At 42.5% G+C, this 15,532-nt stretch overlaps 2 protein-coding genes across 2 annotated transcripts; both read left to right on the plus strand.

The window, feature by feature from the left end:
* Positions 1-591: 591 nt before the first annotated feature.
* On the plus strand, positions 592-7,452 carry LOC308331995 (uncharacterized protein). Its single transcript, XM_080787574.1, has 10 exons — positions 592-861; positions 963-1,028; positions 1,936-2,081; positions 2,419-2,526; positions 3,112-3,169; positions 3,284-3,361; positions 3,525-3,683; positions 3,773-3,835; positions 4,254-4,331; positions 4,751-7,452. Exons 3-10 carry the CDS (start codon positions 1,998-2,000, stop codon positions 6,121-6,123), a joined length of 2,001 nt encoding a protein of 666 aa, XP_080643700.1. The 5' UTR covers positions 592-861; positions 963-1,028; positions 1,936-1,997; the 3' UTR covers positions 6,124-7,452.
* A 1,876-nt stretch (positions 7,453-9,328) lies between these two features.
* On the plus strand, positions 9,329-13,924 carry LOC308331992 (C3a anaphylatoxin chemotactic receptor-like). Its single transcript, XM_080787572.1, has 3 exons — positions 9,329-9,468; positions 12,435-12,623; positions 12,770-13,924. The coding sequence occupies exons 2-3, from the start codon at positions 12,459-12,461 to the stop codon at positions 13,616-13,618; spliced, it is 1,014 nt and encodes a 337-aa protein (XP_080643698.1). The 5' UTR covers positions 9,329-9,468; positions 12,435-12,458; the 3' UTR covers positions 13,619-13,924.
* The last annotated feature ends 1,608 nt before the right edge of the window (positions 13,925-15,532 follow it).

Consider the following 15,532-nt stretch of genomic DNA (forward strand, 5'->3'; position numbering starts at 1 on the left):
CACCTCAACACCCTGGTATACAACCACAGGACCCAGAACGGAGGGAGGAAGCACCCCAACACCCTGGAATACAACCACAGGGCCCAGAACGGAGGGAGAAAGCACCTCAACACCCTCTAATACAACCACAGGGCCCAGAACGGAGGGAGAAAGCACCCCAACACCCTGGAATACAACCACAGGACCCAGAACGGAGGGAGAAAGCACCCCAACACCCTGGTATACAACCACAGGACCCAGAACGGAGGGAGAAAGCACCCCAACACCCTGGTATACAACCACAGGACCCAGAACGGAGGGAGAAAGCACCTCAACACCCTGGTATACAACCACAGGACCCAGAACCGAGGGAGAGATCACCTCCACACCCTGGTATACAACCACAGGGCCCAGAACGGAGGGAGAAAGCACCCCAACACCCTGGAATACAACCACAGGGCCCAGAACGGAGGGAGAAAGCACCCCAACACCCTGGAATACAACCACAGGGCACAGAACGGAGGGAGAAAGCACCCCAACACCCTGGAATACAACCACAGGGCCCAGAACGGAGGGAGAAAGCACCCCAACACCCTGGAATACAACCACAGGGCCCAGAACGGAGGGAGAAAGCACCCCAACACCCTGGTATACAACCACAGGACCCAGAACGGAGGGAGAAAGCACCCCAACACCCTGGTATACAACCACAGGACCCAGAACCGAGGGAGAGATCACCTCCACACTCTGGTATACAACCACAGGGCCCAGAACGGAGGGAGGAAACACGGAAGCCACTGGAACGTCCAGATAGACGGCTGTTCTTGGGCCCAGGCATTGGATACCGGCAGCCTGTAGTGAGGCAAAGCAATTCAGCAGCAGGTATGTGTGGATTGAATCACTGCATTCATGCATTTTATTTTATGTTTCAGTGACCGTGTAGGTGTGTATCTATTGGTTGTTTATTTGTCTGTCACTCACAGGGAAAAGCCGTGTTTCCTATTACCTCACTGTGAAGCTGTCCGAAGCTGAGAGAAGGCAAATCGTTGGTGAGTATGTGTTTGCCATTATGCACAAATGGGAAATCCTTTGTGGTGTTTTTTTATTTTGCATTTAGCCAATAATGATAACCGGCGGTGCAGAGGCTGCGTTCCCTATGGAGACACGAAGGAGACTTTGTGTCTCCTTAGGGAACCACTCCTGGGCATTAAAATATTGGCTTAGTAATAGGAATGGGAGGGGAGGGGGAAAGATATATCCATGAATTCAAGTCTCCATAGAGTGAGTAATCGATAGAAAAAAGGTCATTTTGGGGGTGAACTATCCCTTTTAAGCCTTATTTTAGCACCCTGAACGCCCGGTGTTATTTAATCCATTAAATCATAGCGCCCAGCAATTTATAGCAGCGGAGCACTTTTACCGACGGTCCGGATGTTATCCCGGATGTGGCTGAAGCAGCTACATGTAGCCAAAACACTAGAGGCCATCGACAACAACGGGTGGTATTAATTCTGCCGCAACTAGCGACGGGACCGCGGTGGGCCGTCTAACACATAATCTTTGCTTAGAATTGGACGGGAAGATCAAGAGGTATTCACGCTTTAAGATTTTCGGTCTCGTCGGCTAAACGGGGGGGGGGGGGGGGGACATTTTCGATGACGTCAAATCAAGCGTTGGGAAATTGGCCAATGTGTTGCGAGCTTGTAGATCGGCTAATTCCCCATCTGGTCCTAGGCATAGCTCGTCCCACCTGCCCTCTTCATTCCCTTCATCTGTGGTTGAGAGTTGTGTAAATTATATAAGGTTGTGAGTGGGGTTTATTTTTTTGTACGCTTTCAGTGCAAGAGGTGAAGAGGCTTGCTTTAGTCGGCTGACTCGAGTCCTCACCTCGGCCTTGAAGAAGTGCGTGTGTCATAGTGTGTGTGTGTGTGTGTGTGTGTGTGTGTTTTACCCCAGGTCTGAGCTCAGTGTTGGAGTGTCAATGTGGAGACATATCTGAGAGACTCTTCCCATTCTACATGTGTCGCAGCTGTGAAGAAACTGTCCAACTCAAACACATCTGTGGACACATCACTAGCGTCGATCATCAGCTCAGTTATATGGTCAGTGGCCTTCTCACATCAATACTACTTCTCACATCAATTTATGACAATTTTTACCAAACTGAGGAACTCTTGTAATTGAGGACCCCTTGAAATCACCTATATCATGATTTGGTTAATTAATCACCATTCGTTAATACAATGAATAAACTTTTGTTACCGACTCCACTGGTGCGTTATCCTATTGCAAGTGAAGGATCACAATCAAGAGTGGCAAGATCAGTGATTTTCTTTTCGTTCACTTTTTTTCTTCTTTTTGCATTGTTCAACAACAATCTTCTATATGTTCATAGCTATGTTGAACGAACCTGAAATGTCTCATGTATTTTTGTGTTAGTCGAAGAACCCCGATTTAATGGCTGTCTGCAATCTGGAGGTCTGGAGTGAGAAGATGGGCCGAATCGCCCAACGGGAGCAGAATCCGTTGTACGGAATGGATGCTGAGGTAACCAGTTTGATGCTGTACAGTATGTTCCACCAAGTTGAGCTCTGTGTTCACCGTTGTGTTATAGATGGTGATGAGACAGTGGATGGAATATAGTTTCTACACAGGCAAGATTAGCCGTTTCCGTCCGTAGGACGGCTCCACACGTCAGAATATTCTGACTGAGACTCTAAACTAAGGCACCCGTAGCTTTACTAGCTTCGCTCTGCCTTACCGTTCGATTAGCTGTTAGCACGGCAGAAAGAATGCCTCGTCTCCTAATCCAGGGTGCTCTCCGTGGTTTTGATCTGATGGATATACTACGCGCTTCATTTCTGACTTCAACATGCCTCTCGTTCAAAATATGAATGCTTTGTAGCTTCTAGCGATATAATAGACTCGAGACCAAGGTAAGCTTACAAAATATTTCTCTTTTTTGTTTCCCCGTATTGTTTCTGGGGGGGGGGGGGGAATCCCGGCACTGATTGTGCTAGAAGGAAATTAAGTGAATTGTTTTGTGTGTTTTAAAAATAGGTTTGGATTTATTTGTGTGGCTTTAACAATGTTATTTATGTTTTAGCTAATGTAATGTATTCTCTTTCCAAGGTTATACTGCTTGACAAGAACTCATATCATCGTCTCCAATCGGCACCATTCAGTGAAGGTAATTTATTTTTTCTTGCGTTCGGTGTCATTGATTACACATCCATGTCTATTCACAGCTGTGGCCCTTGAATGTGTGGTGTTGTAACTGTAGTGTATTGATTGTTGTCTGTAGGCATCCACATCCTGCAGGACATCTGGAGACGACAGAATGTGACCTCCTCCTGTCCACCTGCTGACCAACAACCACCAGGTGAGAACCTCTATCTACAGACAAGCTTTATGTTCCACTAAAACAATGTTAGAATGAGATGGACATGTCGTTGTTCTGCCTTCTTTTGAATGGACCAGCAGACCCTCCTCTCATAAGACACTCTGTGAAGTTCATAATCTTATTATCATTGTTTCTTATACAGAAGTGACGGCCAACAAAGAAAGTGTACGTTTGAGTCTGATTGAGACGACTCCAATCAATTTGGCCATCGTGAAGACTGAGCCGATCCCAGAGCAGATGTCCAACAGTTCACACCCAGAGCGTCTCACAACCCTGAACACTCACAACTCAAACACAAAAAGTGTGTGAGGTCAACGTTACTCCCAACACATAGACCAATTAGACATGGTTTTATATTCAATATTCTAATTCTCTCTCTACTGTTTCCAGTCAGCATTAAACGGGAGGTGAAACAGGAAGACCACACCCACCCCTGTTTCTCTGGACATACTGGTAAATACTGACACTTACTGTATACTGGAACACAACTTAAAATAAGCTTAAACTAATTTAAAAACCCAGAGCAGCATACAAGGCAGTAATGTCGTACCTGTATGAAAGTAACCTCGCGTCTGTGTTCCAAAATCGCTGTGTGAACCGGTCTGGAGCGGATGGTAGTTTACATCATGTTGTAGACACTGATTTGTAGTCATCAGGAAAGGTGGAATAAGAAGTACCCATTCGTAGTACTGATTCCGCCTTGTGGTTTCCTGCCAGATGACTACAAATCATTGACTACAACATGACGAAAGTTACCATCCGCTCCCGACCGGATCATAAACCCGAAATGGAAATTTTCTCTGCATGTGTGACAGTCTGGTATTCTAATGTACATAATGTACATTTTCCTTTTTGTTTTTTTACCCCCCAGACATGAGAAAAGCAGTGAAATGTTTGGATCACACATCATCGAATGGAGATGGAGAGATGTTCAAACGGAGAGGAATAGGTACTGGAATCTGTTAATCACTTTACTTTTCTAGGGCGGCTGTGGCTCAGGAGGTAGAGCAGGTCGTCCAATGATCCCTGGGTTGGTGGTTTGAATCCAGGCTCCTCCTGTCCAGTGTCCACATGTCGGAAGTGTCCTTGTGCAAGACACTGAACCACACATTGCCTTAATGAGTCGGTTGGTGTGAGGTTGCCACCATTGGTGTGTGAATGTGGGAAGTGAGGACGCTGGCGTCGACTGTTCGCTGCTTCACCTCCTATGAATGAACCATTGTAAAGCGCTTTGAGCACTTGGAAAAGCGCTATACATTGCAATTCATTATTATTAGAGGAAAAGTTCTTGAGACCACGATCCGAAGTTCTGAATGACATAAATTGGTATCCTAACATATTTGCCTTTTTTGTTTATTCTCCCACCAGAAATGAGAAAAGCAGTGAAGCGTGGTTTGGATTATGTGTCACCGAATGGAGATGGAGAGATGGTCAAACGGAGAAGAAGTTCAAAGTCTTCCGATGGTGGAGGAGCGCGAGCAGGGCATTCAGGTTCTTGTTCGAATGTGTCTTCCAGTCAGATTCCCTCTACCCTAAACAAACTGCCCAGAGTGAAAGCGCAAGCCAGTCCGTTTCCCGCTCTCCTAAAACATGTGGTCAGAGTAAAAGTAGAACCCAGCCAGTGTCCCACTTCCCAAAACCAAGAGGCCAGAGGGAAAGTGGAAGCCGCATCAGCACCTACAACTATGGCTTCTCAAGTGCCACGCTGTGAGCCTTCACAAAGACCCAAATTACAGCTGGTCTTGAACTCACTTAAAAAATTAGCTTCCTCTAAGGTGACTATTGAACGCACTCATACAAAGCCAGCCCCAGCTGCATCTGGCGCTTACAAAGATCTGCCCTCTAGTGCACCGATAACATCCATCGTCAACATGAAAAGGTTCAGAGCCATTCTTCCCAAGCAATCGAACAATGTGTCTTCCAGTCAGGCAAGCCCTGAACATGCCATTGATATTGACGCCATGACATCAACATCCACCCAAACCGCCATAAGTCGTGTGAAGGACTCAAAACGTAAATTTCTGATCACCATACCAAACCAGAGTGTCGACACAGAGTGGAAACGTATGGCTCCGAAGCCGGCAGACGACAACATGAGCAATGACAACTGGCAGCTAACATCAGAAAGCAGAGCTGCCAACGTCATCGATGATGACCAGTCCCTGGAAAGCCACTACAGAGCAGCCAACCCTGCAGGTGAACCCAGCGCCACCTCAGCCACAGTCATTAATCCAAACGCTGCTCAAGCTCCGCAGGCTAGTATATACAACACCATGGCGCCTCCTTTTAATAGTGCTCCATACATGGGCAGTTTTGTCACTATGGTGAACCCAGACCCAACTAGCCAGCAGTTTACTGGTACTGATTACAGCATCAACCAGCCCCCCGTATCAACGGTAAGCCCCAGTGACTCTCTGCCAGCTGCAGGCTATGGAACACCAGTTTATCCTTACGGTCAAGTCACCCAGAATCCGTATTTCACACACGGCTATCCGTACGGAACTGGCACCCCGAGCTACTATGTCACACTTGGATATGCGTACGGACCTGGGGCCCAGAACTCTTATTTCACACATGCATATCCGTACGGAACCGGACCAACGGTTGGCTATCCTGGAGTGTTAATGCAGACTCCCCCTCAGCAGGGGGGAGGACAGGGTGGGATGTTTGGAGGCTCCTACACCACCCAGCCCACTACAGAGACCTATCCCGACATGCAAAGACAAGAGCAGCCACAATAATGATGATCTGATGGAACCCACTGGTGCTTTGGCGTTTTACTGTTCACCAGCCGCATGCCCTACTGTAGTTATTACCCTTATGTAATTAACTTTACTCTCCGCTTGTTTCACACTTTTACTACTTGTTCCAATAGGTTCTATGCACAGAATTAACTCTTAAAGAATTAACTCTTCCTGCTTCCTTCACAGGTGTTACCGATGATACTAATTAAGGCTCTGTTCCGTTTAGTGTTCAGTGGTTCCCAAAAGGACCCCCATTACTCTGAGAGTGTACGAATGGGGGTCCATTTGGTTCCATTTTGTACACTCAAGAGTTACACATACATACCCGTATGGGGCCATTTGGAACCCACTCAAGGACACTTTGAGACCCATAGGTGTAGCAGAGTGTTTCCAGTGAGCAAACATGCACAATAGCAGCACCCTGACTCTGTTTGACCAGAATGGAACAGAGCCTTCATTGGTATCATCGGTAACACCTGTGAAGGAAGTAGGGAAGTGGCCCCAAGTTCTTTCCAAAATGGCTGCTGTGCCTATTCCTCTGAGCCTATCCTCTGGAGAGCTGTGCATAATGTCAGCCTCACAATAAGATTGTTTGTTTGACTTATTTTTTTTAATGTTTTGTTTGACTTTTTTGAATGTTCCCTTTTAGTTTGTGAATGCACAAACTACCAGCAAAGTGTAATTTGCGATTTACAGTACCACTGCGTCCAAATGTAATTGAATGTGGATGGATTTGAAATGTTATTGAAGGGAGTGAAGTGTCACGTCTTGATGAAGGATGAGCTGCTGGACTTGCTGCATTCTCAGTGATTTTGGACAGACAGTCCACTCTAGCTGAATACAGTGAGTGAAGGACCTATTGATTGAAAGACTCTTAATTTCTTGGAGGCTGTTAATGTTTTCAAGCCATGTTGTCTTCGGCAATGACCCAGTTGCACCTTATGTCATGTTTTGGGGTCATGTTATTGTGTTAAACTAATATATTTGACTTTGTTATATTTATATCCCTGAACTTTTACATGGCTGAAAAGCTTATTTTTTGTTTAACAAGGATAATGTTTATGCCTAAGTGTTTGAGTTTGTTCTTCCAATTTATACAGTACAAGGGGAAGGGAAGTCTACACGCTTCTTGGCTCCCAGTAGAATGTATTTTTTATTAAAGTTGACAAAGTTTCAAGCCTAGCGGGTCTTCATCAGTGTGCAGACTTCCTTTCCTCTTCTAATGTATCCATTTTAGTTCAGCACCTGCACATTTTTGTTAGGATGCACATGCTTCACTTTGGAGTCTCTTTCTAAAAGAAAATGCTAGTTGTTTTTAGCTAAATTTAATTTTTTACCTGTTTTTTTTTTGTACCGGTTTTGTTCATAAAAATGGTACAAACGGTACAGCTGGCAAATTGTTATTTCAGGTGTCCCTTCTTCTTGTCTCCTACCTCCAGATACGATCTCGATACCGTTTTGATTATCGGGATTATTATGTTATTCTGCGATTCAACAATTTTTCTTTAAATTCCTAAAATGTTGTACTTGGGTAATTGCTTCCCACTCGTTCAGAGTCTCCAACACACACCTAGTTAAAAATATATTAACTTCTAAGTTCTAACCCTATATATTGGCCCACAAGTTATTTGCTGGTTATTTCAATGGGTACACAAAGTGGGCTGTCATCTATACATTTGATAGCTATTTTAAAGCTAATCCCATTTTTTTTAATAACTTAATTAACAGCAAATAAAAGCAATTTAAGGCAGGGGGGAAATGTACTTAACTGTCACCCACCAGTTTAGAAGCTATGTTGTAGTCATGTTGCTGATTTTATCCCCTTGGGGGCGACAGAGACCATGGAATCAAAATATAGACATCGTGCCTCTCCATGCAGTCAGACAAAAAAAATGCACAGGTGAGGTTTGTTTACGAGGCTATGCTATATGGACATTACTGGTAAAACTGGTAAATGTGTGCTGTTGCAGCACTGAAAAAGCTTCATGCAACAAAGGTTGTCGGGATCGGCACTCAAATCCACAAGCTGTCAGGCTGGTGATCCAGCCTAGCCTGTCCCCGGACCAACATATGTTGATATTAAATAATGGACAGGTCATCATGTCAGTTCCTGTAGTCCAGACTGCATTGCCAATAAGAAATTAATGAAAAAGGTGAGTGGGTCATTGGCAGTTATTCTATGTCCTGATGTGATTTCTTCTGTTTTGCATGTGTCTATGGAGTTAACATTACCAGACCCCCAGGTGTGATTAGAATATTCAAATGTCTTCCCTGTGAATTTTTGGTTCATTCCTGAAAGCTGAAAGCCTTTGGGTTAAAAAGGCCAAATCGAAATACACGACTTTACTGACATGAAATCATCCCCTCCCCTAACCCAATTATCATACAACAGCTGTGGGTGGCTTCAGTTCAGGTGGGTGGTGCTAAATTGAAAACCAGGTATACACTCTATGGTATACACTGACACGAAACAAGACAGGAAAGCCCCAAAACGTCACATCCGGGACATTTACCCTGGGCAGAATTTTCTATGGCTTCTAATGCAACTTTTTCCAATCCTTAATCACATACGGACAAACATCTGCCGATAATATCTAACCTGCGGAGGTAACGTGCCTTGTCTACGGGCAACAGATCTTTCAACCTATATGTCATTGCAAATACGTTTGATAATCGCTACTCTGCGCAATATTGTTTTGGAAATGCCACAAATTGCATTGCAGTGAACGAGAGCAAATCACAACTTACCCTGGGGTTGGTGACTCCGCCCTGAATACGCGTTGTCGTGTCAGTGTATATTTAATGAACTGGTGCATGGGTGTGACCACATAACACTTTCTGTACACGTTTTTGAAGAAAAAAAACATAGTATAATCATAGTAATCATATTATTAGTAAAGCATTATGAGTTTTTAATGTTTCAAATGTTAATCCAGAATCCACGGGGGGTGTGTGTGTGGTGGTGGTGGTGGTGGTGGTGGTGTGTGTGCTGTGTGAAAGAGGTGATAGGAGAAAATGAGACCAAACATTATGCAAAAGAGGCTGAGAGACAGACCGACTCTCTAAGAGAGACAGAGAACTGAAATAAAATAAGAGCAGGGGAAACGGGAAGAGAGAGAGAGAGAGAGAGGAAGTGCATGGATGTTGGGGTCAAAGCACACACACGCACACACCGCTACCATATAAGCAAACCAATAGAAACACCAAACACAACTACCTCACATTAACTCCACTTCTAAGTATGTGCATCTATAGATCGAGCCGCCTCCTGTAGATGTTCTGATCGGCGAGACTAAACCACCTGTCCTGTGCTGCGCCGGAATAACACTTTGATATCAGCAGGTAAGGAATATATATATATGTAGATCTACTTATTATATACTTTGTTATTTCATTACATAATGTAATCACTCATATATATGATGAGCATATATATGTAATCATTCTTTATTCTTTATTATATAGGCGTGGGGAAAACAGATCTTGTTGTGAGCTTGTTGTGTAGATCATAAGTACATCTTGTAGATCTGCTATTTTTGCTTTGTATCACCATGCATAACTGGTTAAAGGCCCCACCAGGGATTGTTTCGACCACCTGCGATACATTTGGGTCACATTCACACACTACAGTCACCACAGATTTTGATTTGTGGATGTAAAATTTGGAACTGTAAATCAAAATATAGATTTACGTTTACCTCAATGTTTACAATCATCATGACCAATGTAAACAAACTGGCTCAAGCTATACACTTTAAATGTAATGGATGTATGTTCTGTAGCGATAAGAGTATAGCTGGGTCAAACAGTGGGGGGGGCTTGGGCCCCAACCTTTTCTAGATCAGGGTCCACCTGAAAACGTTGATGGTGATAGCCCACTTGCAATAATCTCAGGACCCGCTTCAACATACAAGAATAACAGAAAGGCGGGGGGTGAGTGGTCCGTATAAAAAATGAGGGCTGTTACAATTATGACACGATAAACCAAATCGTAATTATTTGAGAGATAATTAGTTATTTTATTTTATTTCGGTCATTTGCTAAAAACAATACAGTTGATAGGCATACAGTAGCCTACAACTTAATCAACAAGGTGACTATTTGGCCGAAATAGTATATATATATATATATATATATATATATATATAAAATAGAAGGTGTATATATATATATATATATAAAAAATAGAATAGAAGTACACAGTTAATGTATAAACAAAGCAAATATTACATTACAGAGCTAAAAAAGGAAAATCAAAAAAAGGAAAACATATTTGCATTAATTGCTACATTGCTACATTACACACAGATGTAATTATTTTACTATTTCTTTTTAATGATGGTAGTACCAACCCTAACAATAATAGTAATAGTAATAATAATTATTATAATATACTATATTATATAATATACAATATTTAATATACATTACTATTCATTTATTGCTATCAATGACCTTTGCTTTATATAGTTTCTTGAATGTTTTTATTGAGCTGGACATTTTAAGTTCATTATCTAGTGAGTTCCACATATTTACTCCAATGACTGATAATCACAATCATCAGAAGTGTTTCCATTCATCAGTATAAATTCATCTGTTGCCTACTTGGTACATTGTTTATTTGGTACCGGTCATTGTCATTTCTTTGTATATTGAAGTTATTTGTCTCATCCTGTGCAATTTTTGTTTACAAAGCCTTTTTTAATCACCAAAATGGGTTCCCAGATTGTACATTTACTAAGTATTGTAATTAAGGTATGTGTACTTTGCGTGTTTCCAATTTACAATACTTCTACTCCACTACATCTTAGAGACAAATATTGCACTTTAACTCCACTACAATTATTTGAAAACTTCAAATTACTTTGTAGATTTTGATTATTATTACAAAACACTTTTCCCACTTGAGCCCTTTTGGCCACCAAAATAGCCGATCTACAAGCTCTCAATGCGACACATTGTGAGCTTGTAGATCGGCTATTCTCATAAGGTTTTCACCGGCTACATTTGAAAACTTGTGAAATGGGACATTCTGCACAATGAGTACTTTTACTTTTGTACTTTGTACTGTATATTTTGATACCAATACGTTTACTCTATTTCTGTATTGCAGACTTGCAGTATTGATACTTTTAGGTAAAGAAATTAGTACTTTATACACCACATGGACATAAACCTGTCAAAAATTCTTAATAAGACAAATTAATATGAATGTGGGCAGAACACAGGATATTAGAGGAATCTGGTTGTTTTCTTTTTTGTTATTATAGGGTTGGCAGTTCGAACCTTGGCTCCCCCAGAGTTCGTGTCGAAGTGTCATTGAGCAAGACACTGAACCCCTAATTGCTCCTGATGTGCTGGTTGGTGCCTTGCATGGTTTCTGCTGGCATCGGTGTATGAATGTGTGTGTGAATGGGTGAATGTAATGCACAATCTATGTAAAGCGCCTTGGATAAAGGGGCGATATAAATGCACCATATGGGCTTGTGGCAACATGCAGTTTGCAGAAGTCTGTTTCCTGTTTCAGAATGACTCCAAATGTGGCCAATGTGTCTGGGTACAAATCTCGGGTATCGAGTGGAAACCTTGTATGTCCAAACCCCCATATATATATATATATATATATATATATATATATATATATATATATATTAATTTTTTTTACATTTTAAAATAGTGAAAATAGACGAACTGCTCTGCGACACGTTGTGAGCTTGTATACTATTTTCACTACTTTTGTGCGACACTCTTCATGAGCAATTTATGGAATTAATTTACAAAACATAAAAAAATTAAATATGGAGATGCAAGGTTTCTGTCTGACAACCACAATATGCAAGAGTTCAATCATCATGGTGCAAACATGACGCGACTCATGCAGACACACTGACAAAACACAAACAGACATCTCATCTGCCCTTTGACACACTCGTATATCTATACGTATGCACGCATGAACAAGCATACACTGACTCCCCTAGTCCCCTCTGCTCAGAAACGTCTCTTTGATTGCTTGTGTTTGATGGTACAGAGTATGTGCTTATAAGGAAATATTACAAAATTGTGCCCTTCTACAAACCACGGGGAAGGGCACTAAAAAAAGAACATTTTAAGGTGTTTGAGCATCTCCATGCAAGCATTCTTTTCATTGTATTGTTTGGTATTTGAGGTCTCAGCTATAGCTTTAATGTATAAAAAAAGAATCATGTATTTTTGTTACTATCAGTGGAATGAACCAGTACAGTCAGAGGAAAGGTGATAAGACAAATATGAGTGAAGTGACCTGAATATGTCTTGTCATCCACTAGTGTTCCTCCCTTCCGGGATAAAGAATGTCAACCAACTCCTCTATCCCTGTCTTCACCATCTCATCAAGTAAGTCCATGGACATCGATGGCGTCGTGGACAGCATCACTATCGTCATTTATACACTCACTGTTGTTCTGGGAATCATGGGCAACTCTTTGGTGATCTGGGTTGCCAGCTTCAAACTCAAGGTGCATATGAAACCTTTACTTTTTAATTTTTGGGAAAAGGTAATTTTCTCTTATTTTGTCATCACATCTGATTTACTTTCCGCTCTCTCATGATCACATCTCCCTCCCTGTCCTGTCGCTTCACTCTATCTCTCTTTCATCCCCAGCCCATGGTGACTAACGTGTGGCTGGTGAACCTGGCCGTGGCTGACCTGATCTTCTGCTTCACGCGTGTCCTTTCCCTCATCAAGAAGCTCTTCTTCGACTACTGGCCCTATGGCGTGTTCATCTGCAAGTTCAACGGATTCTTCAAGTATGCCAACATGTTCTGCTCCGTCTTCCTACTGGCCGTCATCAGCATTGACCGCGTGCTGTGCGTCTGGTTTCCCGTCTTCTCCAAGAATCGCCGCACCTTGCGAGCTGCGAGGGTGGTAAGTGCCTGCGTCTGGCTGTTGGCGTCCGTCTTGAGCGCTCCGTACTTCCATTACAGGGAAGTGTACATGCGGAAGAACTTGACCAAATGTAGCCTGGAGGTGAAAGAGTCCAACAACGCTGATGACATAGCCGCCACTCTAGCGTTAAACATCATTCGCTTCTCGTGTGGCTTCCTGCTGCCTTTCATCGTCATCCTTGTCTGTTACGTCCTGACGGGCGTTGGCATCCGACGAACACGCTTTGCGAAAAAGTCTCGACCGCTTCGCATCTTGGCCTTACTGGTCATTGCTTTCTTCTTATGCTGGGCGCCTTACCACTGCTTCCTGCTGGCTAAGATGTTTCACAGTAAAAGTCTGGTCGTAAAGATCGGACTAACCGTGGCAAAGGCGCTTGCGTACTCCAATAGCTGTGTAAACCCGCTGCTCTACTTCTGTATGGGTCTGAAGGTGAAGTCCAGGTTCAGACAGAGCTTGGCTGGGGTGTTCCGCAGGGCGCTGGATGAGGATGGGAGATCATGCACCCAATCTCACACACAGACGGTGGACGACAGCTGTAGCGGGACGCAAAGCAAAATGATCTAATAATGCCGACATTCGTTCAATTTGTGGACTAGTCTTTTTGGTTTTTGACCCGATTCTGAGCCACTGGTCATTTGCCTTCAAAGAGGGTTGCCTAAAAAGCAAAAAAAACTCAATGTTTTAAGTTTTAAAGCGACTGTTTCATGAAAGGATTGAATTTATTGCATTACAATTAGTATAGGACTACACATTCTCACATCTACACTGATTCTTCGAAATGTAAAATTGAATCAGGAATGAATAAGCAAGCCATGCTTATAAACTTAAATGAAAAACGACTTTATTGTGTAAATACTCCATGTATATTTTTATATGGCAGTTACTCTATCTATTTCTATGTCATATATAGCCTAGCCATGTTTAAACTATTTTGAGCAATGCTGAGAAATGTAACACAGACGGGCAAAGCAGAAGGAAGTGAAACTATTAAAAGGAAAGCCAGTAATAAACTTAGTCATGAGTCAAGTATCTTGTGGTTAGGGTTCAGATTGAAGACAAGAGGACAGAAAAAAAACCTAACGCACTTCAAAGGGAAATTCATCCTTGCTCTGCTGTTGCAATGCCATTTATTTACACTGACACTTTCTTTCTCACATCATATCATTATGGCAATATTGCAGGCATGGGGAATACATAAAGCACTGGGTTCTCCATTACGGTACAATGAGACATTGTACATTGCTACTGTATAAACAAGACAAGTTCTGAAAACAGCCATTGATGATGTAATGGGTAACATGTTGACATTGTATGAATGCATTATTTGTAATTATATGTCATTGAGAAGAAAAAAAAGGAAAAAAAGTATATACATGAACAAAACATGGGGGGCAAAGGTCTCCACTATAGGCCAGGTCAGGTTGTGGCCTCCTGGTGGCGCTAATAGGCGCTAATAGGCCAATGTGAAAAGGGTGGCAATTGGATGATTTGAGGCATTTAGTTCCAAAAATGTGTTTAGCGAAAATCCACCTGTTGGTGGAGCAATAACGTGAAAAGGGTGCAATATATTCCTCAGCCTAGTAGGAAAGTGCGTGAAAGATTTCACGTAAATTGCATGCTGCGTTTGATGCTTTTTGTTCAAAACGGGCCAATCCTGCAAACTTTGAAAGCCAGTGTTAGCCTTATGATGAATTGAACATGATGGGCCCTTTTGTAAACAAGTGTAATGCTTTATGGTGTCATCCACACACTAACCTTGCCTCACCAGGCTTTCCACCGCCTCGGAGGAAATGAAACGTTGCATGCACACCACCTGGTCTCTGTTTCAAAAGTCCGTATGATCCCGCCTGGGGCCGGATGATGTGGTTACGTCATGTTGTAGTATTGTTTTGTAGTCGCCAGACAGGATGAACAGGCGGCGACAACTTCCTTTTACCTCTCAATAAAAGCCCTCGCTTACGAGAGCTTTTATTGAAACAGGAAGCAACAAACAGCTTCCTGTTTGTTGTAGGCAAACCATTGCCTACAACATGACGTAAGCATATCATCCTGCTCCAGCCCGGATCATATACCGAAATGAAATGGTGCCCAGGCTAACAGTTAACAGTTTTGTTTTGAGTTGTGCTTGAAATGTACTGTAATTCTCCTGTAATCTGTTAATAAATCCATCAATCAAATCAAAGTCAATCAAAGCCAATTAAGATTAAATATTAAATATCGGACAGATCCATCTTGAGCAAATTAGAGATACTGTGTAACGATTTGCGGGATTTTTGGACAGAATCTGGAGGAGTAATTAGTTTTACAAAAGTCGGCCTCCTGGTGGCGCTATAAAAGGCAGATGTGAAAAATGTAGGTCAAAGGTTTGTCCCTGGCCTATAGTCTATACGGAGTGTGCATGCAACGTTTCATACAGATCGATGCAGTCATACTGTAGGTAAAAAATGTGAAAAGCTGCCTCATGGTGGTGCTATAACA

This window comes from Protomyctophum bolini, assembly GCF_963924005.1.
Source record: "Protomyctophum bolini genome assembly, chromosome: 17".
Taxonomy (NCBI): domain Eukaryota; kingdom Metazoa; phylum Chordata; class Actinopteri; order Myctophiformes; family Myctophidae; genus Protomyctophum; species Protomyctophum bolini.

Bases quoted from the DNA above. Each gene is read 5' to 3' on its own strand.
- LOC308331995 (XM_080787574.1), top strand. From the start codon at position 1,998: ATGTGTCGCAGCTGTGAAGAAACTGTCCAACTCAAACACATCTGTGGA. The intron at 2,527-3,111 runs GTAACCAGTTTG...TCTCTTTCCAAG, and splicing joins TGTACGGAATGGATGCTGAG to GTTATACTGCTTGACAAGAA. The intron at 3,836-4,253 runs GTAAATACTGAC...TTTACCCCCCAG, and splicing joins CTGTTTCTCTGGACATACTG to ACATGAGAAAAGCAGTGAAA.
- LOC308331992 (XM_080787572.1), top strand. From the start codon at position 12,459: ATGTCAACCAACTCCTCTATCCCTGTCTTCACCATCTCATCAAGTAAG. The intron at 12,624-12,769 runs GTGCATATGAAA...TTTCATCCCCAG, and splicing joins TTGCCAGCTTCAAACTCAAG to CCCATGGTGACTAACGTGTG.